We start from the raw sequence: 14490 nt of genomic DNA, 5'->3' as shown, positions 1-14490 counted from the left end.
ATAGTAGGCAGTCTAGAGGCATGCTGAATTCTAAAGAAGTTTTGAAGGAATTCTGGAGAAGGTGCAGTGGTGCTACAAGAATGTGCAATGCACATGGGTTTGTTCCTGCTTCTAAGTCTGTTGCTTGCAGGAACTAGGGGTGTTTACTCCTACTATTTCCAGCCATGGGGCATTGAAAGCATCTAGGGCTGTGGGTGGACAATCTTGCGCGTCCATGATCCTTGGGGCGTGCTGACGGTAGGCAAATAAGTCCCAGGTGCAATCGTGGTGTAAGGGAGCAAGGCGTGAGTTGGCTACTAGTAGGGAGCAAGGCGTGAGTCGGCTACTAGTAGGGCTAGAATCCGGGACAATCTTGCGAGTCGGTGATCCTTAGGGATAGTATGCGCATAAGTCGGAGGTAGAATCACGTTGTGCCGGAGCGAGCTCTACTAGGACTTTTCAAGCTCTACTAGTATGTACCCATAACTTTTCAAGGACATGGAGGGTATTGAGGGAAAGGGCGGTTGAGACGGTAAAGTGCGATAGGACAGTAAAGGCTGGAAGAGGTTAGGACAGGCGGAAGGTCATCCCTACCAATTCACAAAAACACCTTTGTCTTTTGGCCTTTGTTTTTGTCTTCTCAGAGCTCGGCTATGGCGTTTTGAGCTCAGCTATGGCATGCTAAGCTCAGCTATGGCTTCTTGACCTCTTCTTCTCACACTCTTCCTCCTTCCCCTTCCAAGATCTCTCTTCACCTCTTCGCTTTCCCTTCTCCCTTCCATATCCGTTTCCCTTCCTTGCATTCTTTGCCCGCTCCGCCGCTTTTTTGTCGAAGAAGTCGCCTTGCGGACGTTGCTTTGTGGCTGCCTTCCCCCATCGCCCTCCTCAACCGGCTTCGCCGAAAATCCTCTTGCGGATCACCCGATTTCTCTTCTCCTCGTGTCGCCCTTTGCTACCCCGCAGCAGATCGAGCCCTTGTAACTGCTGCAGAACAATCTCCATCCCCTGTTGTACTCTAGTCCCCTTCCGGAAATTTTTTCCATCTGAGGTGTTCTGTTGTCTATAATTGGGCACGCCCTCCTCCAGTCTCCATCTCAATCGTTGATCTTGAGCTCAGACTGCACGGATGTAGCTCCCATTTTGTCTATTCTTTTGAGTTCCTTACATTTTATCGGTTCCTGATTTGAAAACACCATTTTATCGGTTCCTGATTTGAAAACACGGCGGTAGGATCTTGATGCTTCGGCAAAAATATATCACAAGGGAAGCGCAAGCCGGTGGAGATGGGGGGAGGCCGTAGGGAATTGGCTGCAGGGGAGTGATATGCATGGGGAACATTGTGAGGAGAGCCAGGAACAGCGGCACATGTGGCCTGAGCCTTCGCAGCGCCCTGTTCTCGGCCCGGTCGCTGATTCTTCTAGCATCGACTGTTTCTCTAAGGTGGTCTTCTTCTTCTTGGAAATTGAACGGCTTGCGTGTGCTCTATAGAATATATAATCAGGATTTTGTGAGCTCCTCAACACAGCAAGTTTTTAATATTTTCACCGTAAGCTGTTCCATCTATGATAGTATGTCCGGAGGTTTGCGGTCGGATTTTACCCTCTCCTGCTCTTGGGCATTGGTTTCCCGACGTTGGATCGTTCAGTTAAGCTTGCAAGACAAAGGTGGGCAAACTGCTATTGTCATTAGCGAGGACATTATAGTGGTTTTCCTAGGAACGATTTTTGTGGTTTTCAGGAAACGACGGAGTGCTCTTATGTTCCTGCAAATGAGGTTTCGTTAGCACAATTGTTTCTGATCAGAGCGCATTCATAAGTGCATTTGTATGCCATCAACGTATGCTATGTAGCAGCCGGCTGCCACCTGACGACGGATTGCGTTATAGGTAGAAACTTATTATCGAGGGCAGTCGAGTTGAAAATGCTCAAGAGTTTGGGGAACTTGCCCGCTTAGAGATCATTATGCAAGCGGGGCTTCAGCTTGGAAGAATTTTAAGCTTCCTTGTGGGGTGCTTAGATTTACACGTTTCAGTCTGCAATCTTTGGTTCCTTGCTTAGTTTCTGATAGCCCATTCTTTCATATTTGTAGAGCGTTTAAAGAGTCTTTGCAACGTTCGTGTAGAGTCTTTCCTGCTATGCTGTGGCACAGTCGTATACAGATATTCTAGTCTCATGCTTTTTTAAAGTCTCCTTTATTGGATAAGGGATGATGTTGCCGATTGTTTATCAATCGGTAGTACTTTTGCAACCAACGATTGCAGCTTGCAACGTGCTTCCATTTAAACACTCATATACAGAAGAAGAATATGTTAGAACATGAACGTCTGTTTTCCCCGTACATGGTATATCCAGTCTGGACTTACTCTGCATTCAGTAATCGTGAGACGTCTTGCCTTTAAATCCGTTGTCCCTTTATGTGAAAGAGTCAATGTTTCTAATAATGTAATATTCAGTCTGCTGATATGTTGCAGTCCTTAGTTTCATATCATGCATTTATCTCAAATCTAATACGTGGTAGCAACATTCTTTTTAGGATTTGTTCTCTCTCTCTCTCTCTCCCCCCCCGCCCCCTTTCCCCTGCCAGTTACCCGTATATAAACTTTTATGTGTAGCTACTGCCTTATTAGGATAACTTGCCAGAGATGAAGGCTTGGAACTCATTTTCGAGTTAGTTTTTGTGTTTGGAAGTCTTTTATGGCCTGAACCTCTCTCTCTCTCTCTCTCTCTCTCTCTCTCTCTCTCTCTCGCTCAGACACTCCATAAATAATTCCACTATACTATGAGGTAGTGTGGCGTGCCCATGAGCATTCATGCGTTCCAGAATATGACACGAGTTGGCATATCTAAGCTTTGGCTTGAATGAAATATTGTATGGGATTAGGTGTGAAATTCACCACAGATCATTACTATTTCCCCCCTCAAAAAAGTACATAATTACCTTTCGCATATAGCAGCTTTAGATTTAAGTGTTCAATACATAGATTCGCTCGAATTAAATTTTTTTTTTTGGGGGGGGGGGGCGGCTGGTGTCCTTTTTTTGGGGGGGGGGGGGCAGCTGGTGTCCTTAATTTCTTCTATAACGTTAAGACCCAAGAAATAGAATTTAAATAAGGTATATGGTTTCTTAGTTGGATTATTCATGTGCTTTCTAAGTTAGCGGTACATAAGTGTAAGTTCATTTAGTTTTTAATGTTTAAAAAAATTCATTCATTCTGTAAATTCTTTCGTTCATTCCTCCATGGGAGAAGTAGAAGTAGAAGTTTATTATCGTCCTTGGGGGGCCAAAAAATGACCCATGGGACCTAATCCTCAGTACAAAAATCTCCTCCGCTGTGGAGGGGTCAAGAATTTTCAAGTTCTTGACGGTACAAAAAAAGACGAGTGACAAAAGATCCCAACGTTGCTGGAGAGGCAGTGGAGACAACTGACGAGATCTGAGTGGTGTCTGCCAGTATCTGCTGATAGTCGTCTCTGATGTGTGCATATCGGGGGCAGTGTAGGGCTATATGTGCCTCTGTCTCTACTGTCTGCGAATCACAGAATCTGCAAACTCTGACATGTTGCGGCAGATTTAGCCAAGCTCATGTCTCTATTGCCAAGGTATGTGATTGTGTGCGGAATCTGGCAATATTTCTGCGATAGAGAAGAGGTATGGGAATTAGTGGCTGAGTAGGGGCATCTGGTGTCATGAAAGATGATCAGCATAAAGGATTTATTTGATCTTGATAGTATTCTAGCTTGGTCCTCTTTTCTGCTGTCAACCATGGGGTTTGTAGAGTGCATAGTGGAGACAACTGGAATTCTTGCATCTTGACCTTTTCAGGGGGCATAGTCAGGTATGATTCCACTTTCCATTTGCTGAACCATTTCCTTATATCTGTCCCCTGTCCTATGCAGATGATCTTACTTTTATGATCCTTCTAAAGTTTCATACTAGCAGTCCATGCTCTATGTGGCAATCTTTCTTTTGGCATTTGTTGTACTTCCACTAGGTATTGCATCACTCTGATCAGTGCATGGAATTCAATTGGCCACCTGCCCGTTTCCAATAAGAGGACTGAATAAGGGGTAGTTGCCTTGACTCCTAGATGTCTTCGTAGGAAAGCTTTCTGCGTTTTTTCAATCTCATTCCATGTGGAGAGAGAGATGCTGCCCCCCCATACATCTACTCCATATAACACTGTTTGAACCACATATGCATCAAACAACATATTCCGAATCTTCCAGTTCCGGGTGTCAGTGTGCCTACAGTCGTTTTCAAATTGATAGTACTTCCCCCAACCTGTATCCAGCCTTCTTTGTGCACATTGCCACCATCTGTGATCGGCTGGTATGCCAATTCCCAAATATTTAAAGGTATTGACATATTCAATGGGCTGCTCCTCAAAGCTGATAATCGGGGGATGTTCAGGTCGGGTGGTGCATACTGCCATCATTTTGGTTTTGGCAGTGTTAACTTGCAGCCGACTTTCCGTGCAAAAGACTTGTAGTACTTGTAATAGTTGATGCATGGAGTCAGGGTCATTAGCGAAAAGAACCACATCATCTGCATATAGGAGCAATAGTATTGTCCATAGCCCAAGCTTGGGCCCTTGTATCCCTTCTTCTGCTGCAAATTCATTAATCAGTTCTTCTAGCTTGTCAATGCATATTCCAAACAGTGTGGGTGAAAGAGGGCAACCTTGTTTCACCCCCATATTACTTTGGAAGGCGGTAGACAGTCCATGTTCTTGCCTGAGTCTGCATGATACCTTCTCGTATATGCGAGAGATGCCTACCCTTAGTGCTAGAGGGACTTCGAGGTCTTGCATTCTTTTCCATAGGCCACCACTCGGGACTGTATCAAATGCCTTCTTGAAATCTACAAAGCAACACAGAAGAGTTTCTCCTTTGAGCCTGCTCTCATCTGTGAGTACTTTTAATGTGACTAGGTGATCTGCAGTTCTATGTTCTTTACGGAAGCTTGCTTGGCCAATGGCCCTCTTCTTGGCCTCTTCAGCCGAATTGCTGATTTTTTAGCTAGTGTGGAACTGACCATTATAGTCCTGTAATTGGTGACTGATTTTTTGTCTCCTTCTTTGAATAGAGGCTGACCCCAATTCTCTTGCCAATCTGGAGGGAAGCCATGATGTAAAGCGTTTGTCAGTATGTGGGATAGCCATTGTTGTGCCTTGTCTTCTGTTCATTTGAAGAGTTCAGCACACATGTGCATGTGGTCAGAGGCCTTGCCATTTGCCATCTTTTTCAACCCTACTCAAAAGTGAAAGGGCTGGCTGAAGCATATGACATTGTTTCATTTCCCATTTCTGTGGCATTGGCATGATTATAGAGCTTGGTGACATACTCCAGCATTTCCTCATCAGAGATATTGCCCATGACCTTTTTCTTCTGGCCCTTAACCTGTTTCCACCCCTTTCTGGGATTCTTGTTGAATGTAAGCAAATCAGATTTTCCCTTTCTAAAATGTAATTTTTTTTCTTCTTCCTCGTGAGGGCATTGTGTTGCTTTTCCTTCTGTCTGTAGAGGTTAATATCAGAAATATGTGTCAGCTCATTGCGTAGTTGCTTGCATTCATCATCATACCATTTCTTGTGGGGCAGCCCTTTATGTCTCGTGTTTCTGTCCTGGGAAATTTCTCCAAAAACCTGCGTTGCAGTGTCAAGGACAGCTTTTCTGAGGGCTTCCCATGTGGGTGTGATTGCCATTGCATTCAGTTTTGCATCTAGCGTGATGGCATAGTCTTTCTGCTTGTCTTGATCTATACGAAAGCCTCTTGAAGTGGCTGCAAATTTCTACACTTATCTTTCAGTTGGAATACTAAGAGTCAACCATAGTGGGAGATGGTCTGACTCAAGGTACTTCTCTCGTATCCTGAAAGTTTCTATATCATGTAGAGCATTGATATGGGCCAGGACATAATCAAGGACACTATGTCCCCCGCTGGCAGAGAAGCATGTCATCTTGTTGGTCCTTGGAAAGTGTTGCATCCCATTCAAAATTAGCATATGCAGCCCATTCATCATACACCTGAGTGCTCTTCCTTGCGCATTTATAGTATCATCTTCTGATGTCTTGTGCCACAAGGCATCTATTTCAATTGCGGCTTCTTTATCCAATTCGTCGTGCATAATAGAGAGAGAAAGAAAGAAAGAAAGAAATTTTATTAAAGTCTTTGGGAGACCGTGAAGGTCTATGAGACTAAAGATAACTAGTACAATGAGCATAACGGTGGTGGTCTCAAAACGGTCCAGCCAACCGTTTCTTCAAAAAAGTTATGAAAGACGGTGTGTCTAGTCCTGGTGCAAAAAATGTGTATCTATCTCCAGATGATACAAAAAAATGGCACAAAAAAAATGGAGCAGAAGGGGGGAGATACAAATATATATATATGCCTGTGGTGATCGTCAGAGGCCAATTATAGAGGGCCCGTCAAATGGGAGGTCGAAAAAACCCTACGATGGATGATTGGCCTCTGACGTCACGGTGCCTAGTCGAGCTCGGTCGTCGGGGGCGGCGGGAGGCCCTATGTGAAGAATGAGAGTGACGGTGACCCCGGTAGGGCGTGCTGAGAGCATAGAAGGGATGTCATGGACCCGGATGTGTGAGTCTGTCCGCTGGCGTAGCTGTCGTGGCTCTGGCTCTCGCTCACGTCCGCGTCGTCGGCTAGACTGAGGAGAGGTATCCTGTGATTGGAAGAAATCAGTGATGGGTCGTTGAGTGTCCTCACGCTGTGTGGGCTGTGCATGCTGTCGTGCCCGGAGGGATGCATCTCGGGGGTGGACCAAGGAATCAAAAAGAAGAGACTTGGTCCGCGGGTCCTGAAAGTGAGAGTGTGTCATGTGCACGGATTGGTATCTGACGTGTACTAGGTACACAGGACTAGCTCAGGTTAGCCTGGGGAGGCTTAGAGCTAGGCAGGCTTGATTCTCGGGTTGAGTGGCAAGGGTACGAACTATTTATAGGTCTTCACTATTTTTGGCGCTCGGGGCCCGAGTCTATAAAAGGGGCCCAGGGGGTTCAGTTCTCAGAGTGCAGTTGGGAGCAAGTTTCGTTCTAAGGTGCCAGGTTTGTTCCTGGATTGAGTCGCGGACGCGCGCCTGCATCTTAGCGTAGCCCAAGGCCCAGTGGCAGATCTAGGGTTTCACAGCGCCACCTGGTGGTATGGGACACCAGGCTGGTTTGGATCTGATTGGGAGTTCGTGCCAGTAGCTCAGCTCGTGGCTCGGAGGGGACATCTCCTGATTCAGGATCACATCCCGTAGATGTCATGGTTGGGTGGTGAGCAGCCTACTCAGTTTCTCACGTGGTGTGTGTTTGTTTGCAGATCAGAGGTTTCAGGAGTGCGGGGATGTGTCAGTTGGTATCAGAGCCAGCTCCTGAGGTAGGAACTTCTGATGCGAGAATCTTTGACGAATTCTTTCTTCAGGTATGTCCTAAAATTCGAAATTTGTTGCTGCAAATTTTGCGTGGTTCCTAGGTTATCAGGGGTGGATAGTTGGTCGGGGAAAGGTAGAAGAAAGGAGGGAGAATTTCGAAATTCCTGAAGGGGGCTGAGAGAGAAGGATGTAGGAAGCAGAGAGAGAGCAGAGAAGAAGGAAAGAGAGGCGAAGAGACTGACAAGGGCTGCGGGGAAGGCGGAGTTTGGACGCCAGGGCTGGTACGGAAATTCGGCCAGTGCAGGGGGCGCAATGTGCAGGAACAGGGTGCGGCCAGCCTGCGATAAGGGTTGCTTTTTTCGAAAAAAGCACCCTCTCCAAAGCTGGGAGGGTGGGCCTTTTTTGGAAGCAGGGCTTCCTAATTAGGCTGCCCTGCTCCCTATATAGATGGGCAGGGTACCAGCCCAGCCATAGCCTTGCAAACAGCCTTGCTGCGCCATCGTGTTGCGTGACAGCCTGCGCCAGCCCTGCATCAGCCAGCCGTACACCTGCACCAGCCCTGCGTCAGCCTGTCGTGCACTTGCGCCAGCCGCCGTACAGCCTGTGTCAGCCGCTGTACGGCCTCCGTCAGCAGCCGTACGGCTTACGTTAGCAGTCGTACGGCTTACGTCAGCAGATCGTACAGCCACGTCAGCAGTCCGTACGCTGCAGGATTCTGTACGCTGCATCCAGCAGTGGGTTCAGCCAGATTCTGGGATTCGTGTGCTTCCGGTTCGCCAGTTTCCAGCATCTCCTTTCGTCAGCATCTCTTGGGACGGTTTTCCTCTGCTCCATTCTCCTTTTTGCTTCGGTTTAGTCAGTTATTTCTCTCAGTTTATATTCAAATCAGATTTCAGTTATGTCTGATTCTGCAAATCCCGAGTTCACCATGGGAGAGCAGAATTTGGATTACACTCCTGTGGGAGAGGAGGATCAGGGTCTTTATGATGACCTGATTACGAAAAAGGCCTTCAGTGAATTTACCATTGCTCTGGATGGAAAATTCGAGCAGGTTAATGCAAATCAAACGGGGTTGACACAGCAACTCCAAGGGATTCAAGCGACTCTCACTCTTCTGGCTAGCACTGTGCAGGCACTCACGCATGTGGATGCCATGGCTTCAGTGCTAGGCCCGAATAAAACTCCAGATCCTTTTCCGGGAGATCAAAAGTCTCGAACGAAGGAGGTAGTTGACACTTGGTTACACAAGTGGCAGGTACACTTTCAGTTCCACCCATACCCAGATGAGAAGAAGATCCAGCTTGCAGCGGGTTTCATGTCAGGTAAAGTGTTGCTATGGTGGAAGGAACTCCAGCCTAAGCCAGATACATGGACAGATTTCGAAGGGGTCTTCAGGAAGAAGTTCCTGAAGAAAAAGGATGATTATGATATCGTTGGCAAGCTTAAAGCCCTCGATATGTTAAAGTTAAACTTGTCCTTTGAAGTTTATCTTCAAAGATTTCGGGATCTGCAAACCAGGGCCACAAAGATGGATCCAGTGACCTTGTTAGGTTTCTTCGTGGATGGTTTGCCAGATTCATACAAGTTGCAGATAAAGAACAACAAATGCACAACGTTGCAGGAGGCCATGAATTATGCGCGCATTTATGATGATACCATGGCCGGTGCCAAAGCAACTACAATTTCCGACACGAGTGGAAAGAACAAACGCAAGTTCTTTCAGCATACGACTGGTACTGGGGAGACGAAGTCTACGGACAACGCCTCCAAGAAAAACTTGACTCAGGCTAAGAATGGTAAAGCCCGTTTCCTTCGTACTTTGAGGCTCAAGAAAGAAGGATGTTGCTTCTATTGCGAGGAGCGGGACCACACTAAGAATGAGTGTCCTAAGCGCAAGAACCAAAAGTTGGCGCTTAGACCGAAGCTCCAGCGGGTCCACGTACCACAGCCAAGGGAGCGAACCAAGTCTCGATGACATGTATTTCTGTAAATGTCATTACTTGCCCACTCTCTTGTAATTGTACTTTCAATACTTCGTTGTTTGGTTCCCATGATCTTTTCCGAGTTTATGGAGAAGTTAGGGACCAACAGTTTATGATCTTTAATCCGGGCAGCTCTCACAATTTTGTTAATTACAAATTTGTGCAGAAGATGGGGCTGTCCACAGTACCTAGCGACGACACCTATGAGGTGCAGCTTCCAGCTGGGAAGCAGTTTTGGGATCGCAAGGTTGAAGCGCTTCCTATCCGGATTCAAGCCTACACAGGGATTCTCACGTGTTATGTTATGCACCTGGAGCATGTAGACTTGTTGATCGGAATAGAGTGGTTTAAAACCCACAATATTCAGATTGGATGAACGGAGCATACGCTTTCTTTTGTAGATAAGGACACCCAATTTTGTATTCAGTGTGATAAAATTTCCTCTTCTCAGGGACCTATTGTCTCTGCGATGTAGCTTCGGAATATATTAAACACTTCTCATTATGATGTCTATCAGTGTGTTTTGATTCCGCTTTCTTCATTTGTTGTCTCTGTAATAAACAAAAATGATTTAAGTGTGTTTGAACACCGGGAATTGAGAATGTTGTTAGATAGTTTTCAGGATGTATTCCCTGATCAACTGCCGGAAGGTTTACCTCCAGAACGGGCAGTAGATCATCGCATAGACTTAGTCCCAGGGGCTCAACCTATTAGTGTACCACCTTATAGGATGAGCTAGGTAGAGGAGGATGAGTTAGCTACCCAGCTACAGGATTACTTGCATATGGGCTATATCCGCCCAAGTAAATCACCTTGGGGTGCACCTGTCCTCTTAAGAAAGAAGAAAGATTCTTCCTGGAGAATGTGTATAGATTATAAATGATTAAATAAAGTGACAACTAAGAATCGATACCCTCTCCCTCGTTCCGATGATTTGATAGACCGTTTGGCCGGAGCGAAGTATTTCACTAAGATTGATTTGCGTACGGGTTATCACCAAATCCGTATCTATGCTAAACACATAGATAGGACCGCATTCCGAACTAGGTATAGTCATTACGAGTTTCTGGTATTACCTTTTGGTTTGACCAATGCTTCTGCTACTTTTCAGCAGATGATGAACGATTTGTTCAGGGATTTTCTGGGCAAATTTGTTGTAGTGTTCTTAGATGACATCTTGGTATATAGCAGAACACTTGAGGATCACATAGGACACCTCCGGATTGTCTTAGTTATTCTAAGTCAGCATAAGCTCTATGCCAAGATGAGTAAATGTGACTTCTTTATGAAGGAGATCATTTACTTAGGACACAAGATTTCTTGTGAAGGTATTAGCATTGATCTGGATCGTATCCAGAAGGTTTTAGAATGGCCTATCCCTCAGACTGTGAAACAACTTCGTTCTTTCCTAGGATTTACGGTATTTCTTCGGAAGTCTGTGCGTGATTATTCACATATCATGGCACCATTGACAAACATATTGAAAGGTCGTGGACGCAGGTCTACCTAGCCGATCTCTTGGAATGATGCAATGAACAAGGCTTTTGAAACCTTGAAGTTTTCTATCAAGGAAGCACCCGTTCTTACATTACCCGATCCTACCCGGCCTTATGTTTTAGAGGCCGATGCGAGTGATTATGCGATTGGGGCAGCTCTATTCCTAGAGGGCAGACCTGTAGCTTTCGAAAGTAAGAAGCTAGACGACACTCAATATCGTTGGCCCACACTCGAGAAGGAACTTTATGATGTAGTGTATGCTCTTAAGGTTTGGAGACACTACTTGTATGGTTCAAAGTTTCTTGTATTGACTGATCATCAGTCAATTAAGTATGTGTGTGATGGATCTGAATTGAGGGGACGGAAAGCTAGATGGGCAAAATTAATGCAAGATTTTGATTTCGAAATACGTTATCGTAAGGGTTCCTTGAATAGTGTGGCGGATGCCTTAAGTCGAGTTCAGTTTGTAAATGCTTTGTCACTTACGGAAATATCATCAGACCTATTTCAATCCTTGAGAGGGCTATACGCAACTGATAGTCATTTCAGTTCTTATTGGTAGAGAGTCCAGGATGGGAGCTCCAATGTTGACCAGGACTCAGGGATTGTGCCACCTATGATACAGGCGGCGGCAGGTCAGTGGATGATTAGGAACGGCTTGTTGTTCCGGAATGAAAAGATTTGTGTGCCAGATGTTCCGGACCTTAAATCCAAGATTCTCTGGGAGTGTCATGATGCTCCTAGTGCTGGACATCCGGGTATACATAGGACTCTGTCTCTTGTGAAGCATACCTTTTATTGGCCTAAGATGCGTGCATTTATTGAGAACTATGTAGTAGGTTGCCGAGTTTGTCAGGTTACTAAGGCAGAACGCCTTAGAAGCGCGGGTTTATTACAGCCATTACAGATTCCAGGCAATAAATGGGAAAGTATTTCCATGGATTTTATTACTGGTTTGCCTCGAACGCGCAAGGGTCATGACTCCATTTGGGTCATAGTCGACCGTTTGACAAAAATGGCTAGATTCTTACCTACTAGAACAACTATTTCAGCTGTTCAGCTGGCTCACGAGTTTGTGGACCACTTGTTTAAGCTGTATGGTTTGCCATCTGACATAGTCAGTGACAGGGACTCAAAGTTTACAAGTAACTTTTGGACACTTGTTTTTGAGAAGTTAGAAACTACTCTAAGTATGAGTTCCTCGGATCATGCACAATTCGATGGCAGTACAGAGAAGGTCAACCAGTTGGTTGAAGACATGCTTCGGGCATATGTATCTAAGAGACGGTCTTCATGGGAAGATTATCTACCTATGATAGAATTTGCTTACAACAGTGCAAAGCATTCTAGTACTGATTACAGTCCTTTTATGCTTATGTACGGGTTTCAACCTAAGTCACCAGTTATGGTTGGATTAAAAGGAATTCAAATTGACGCTGCTAAGAACTTCTTGCTAGATATGCAGGAAATGTTGCAGTTTGCCAAGGAGTCTATTAGAAGTGCCCAAGATCGGGACATATTTTATGCTAATAGACATCGTTCACCTAGAGAGTTCTCTGAAGGACCGATGGTATATTTGCGAATTCCTAAGGAATCCAAGAGCCTAAGTACTGGTTTGGTTCTGAAATTATCCCCCAGATACTGTGGCCCATTCAAGGTCATTAAAAGAATTGGACCAGTTGCATATCGACTAGAATTGCCTTCTGATGTTAAAGTACATCCAGTCTTTCATGTTAGTAGACTGAAAGAAGTTTTGGGTGCGGATGATCAACTTGTTTATCCTCACGAGATAATAGAAGTTACAGATTTGACTTTTATTCCCCACGAACCTGAGTGTATTCTTGAATTTCGTGATAGACAGAGTCGTAATCGATCTATCACGGAATACAAGATCAAGTGGAAGGATCGTGTTGAGGAGGATGCAACATGGGAGACATTACAAAACCTCCAAAGAACATTTTCGGGTTTTTTAACGAACTCAGGAGTGAGTTCTTAGAGGAGGGGGAGTATGTCATGTGCACGGATTGGTATCTGACGTGTACTAGGTACACAGGACTAGCTCAGGTTAGCCTGGGGAGGCTTAGAGCTAGGTAGGCTTGATTCTCGGGTTGAGTGGCAAGGGTACGAACTATTTATAGGTCTTCGCTATTTTTGGCGCTCGGGGCCCGAGTCTATAAAAGGGGCCCAGGGGGTTCAGTTCTCAGAGTGTAGTTGGGAGCAAGTTTCGTTCCCAAGTGCCAGGTCTGTTCCTGGATTGAGTCGCGGACGCGCGCCTGCATCTTAGCGTAGCCTAAGGCCCAGTGGCAGATCCAGGGCTTCACAGCGCCACCTGGTGGTATGGGACACCAGGCTGGTTTGGATCTGATTGGGAGTTCGTGCTAGTAGCTCAGCTCGTGGCTCGGAGGGGACATCTCCTGATTCGGGATCACATCCCGTAGATGTCATGGTTGGGTGGTGAGCAGCCTGCTCGTTTCTCACGTGGTGTGTGTTTGTTTGCAGATCAGAGGTTTCAGGAGTGCGGGGATGTATCAGAGTGGTAGCACTGTTGCTCCAGTCTGGCAAGAGCGGCATAGCCTCGGCTGATCCTGGCCTGCATGGCCGGGCGCATCGTGAAGATCGGGCCTGAGAATACAACGCCCAGGTATGTATAAGAGTTGACTATCTCAACAGGGTCGCCGGCGAAGAGGAACTGCTCTCGATGCATAGCGGGTCGGGAGGTGTTAAAGATCATGACCTTGGTTTTCCCAAGGTTGACCTTCAAGTCGTGGGTATCACAGAAGATCTGAAGTCCATCCAGGTGTCGCTGAAGACCAGAAGCAGAGGAGGATAGTAGTACTACATCGTTTGCGTATAAGAGAATCTGGATGACAGCCTCCGCAAGAGAGCAGCCTGCACCTTCGAGTGTCCTAATGGTGGTCTCGAGCTCGTCGATGTAGAGGCCAAATAGAGTCGGTGACAAGGGACATCCTTGTTTAACCCCTATAGTGCTCGTGATCTCTGTGGTCCAGCTGGTACCAATCTTGACCCGGCCGGTCACCCTCTCATAGAGAGTTACTACCGCCCATATAACCTCCGAGTCGTAACCTAACTCCTGCAAGCGTCTGACAAGGCGGGCCCGAGGAACAGTGTCGAATGCCTTGCGGAAATCCACAAAGCAACATTATACCCTCTGTCTCCTGTCTCTGGCCTCCTCAATGATCCCTCGAAGTGTAAAAATGTGATCGTAAGTGGAGTGATCCGTCCTAAAACCGGCCTGTCCAGATGCCCTGAGGCCTCGTATCTCTGCGCGAGTGCTAACCTCACCATCTAACACTGATGCATAGATCTTGGACATAACATGTCCAATCTTGATGGTCCTGTAATTCCCTGGATCCATGGGATCTCCTGCTTTGTGGATGGGTGTGATAGTGTTCAAGGTCCAGGCTCTGGGGAATCGGTGGCAGACAGCTTCATTGAACAACGTTGCCAGGATGGGGGCTAGAGTTTTGATACCATAGGTGACAAACTATGTGCATAGGCCCTCATGATCCTTGGCTCGGCCGTTGTGAAGCTTGTGCGCTGCGTCTGTGACTCCCTCGGTTGTGAAAAGGGTGCAAGATGTGGGGCGGGGGGTGGCGGAGAGGCAGGAGGGGGCTGATCAGGGATATCATAGAGTGT

General features: G+C 46.3%; 1 protein-coding gene across 2 annotated transcripts in view; it reads left to right on the top strand.

Annotated features, from left to right (window-relative positions):
* The first annotated feature begins 606 nt into the window (after positions 1-606).
* LOC147880634 (uncharacterized) overlaps positions 607-14490 on the top strand; it is a 50951-nt gene continuing 37067 nt past the window's right edge. For both annotated transcript variants that reach the window (XM_087371126.1, XM_087371125.1), the window contains exon 1: positions 607-1419. In XM_087371126.1, the coding sequence (XP_087227252.1) occupies positions 1303-1419 (117 nt within the window). In that variant the 5' untranslated portion in view covers positions 607-1302. The remainder of the gene's footprint in view (positions 1420-14490) is intronic.

This window comes from Dipteris shenzhenensis, chromosome 32 (assembly GCF_047967505.1).
Source record: "Dipteris shenzhenensis isolate YYH24624 ecotype China chromosome 32, Dip_SZ_1.0, whole genome shotgun sequence".
In the NCBI taxonomy this organism is placed as follows: domain Eukaryota; kingdom Viridiplantae; phylum Streptophyta; class Polypodiopsida; order Gleicheniales; family Dipteridaceae; genus Dipteris; species Dipteris shenzhenensis.
Note: the sequence above shows the minus strand (reverse complement) of the source record. Positions and strands in the feature narration are given on the sequence as shown.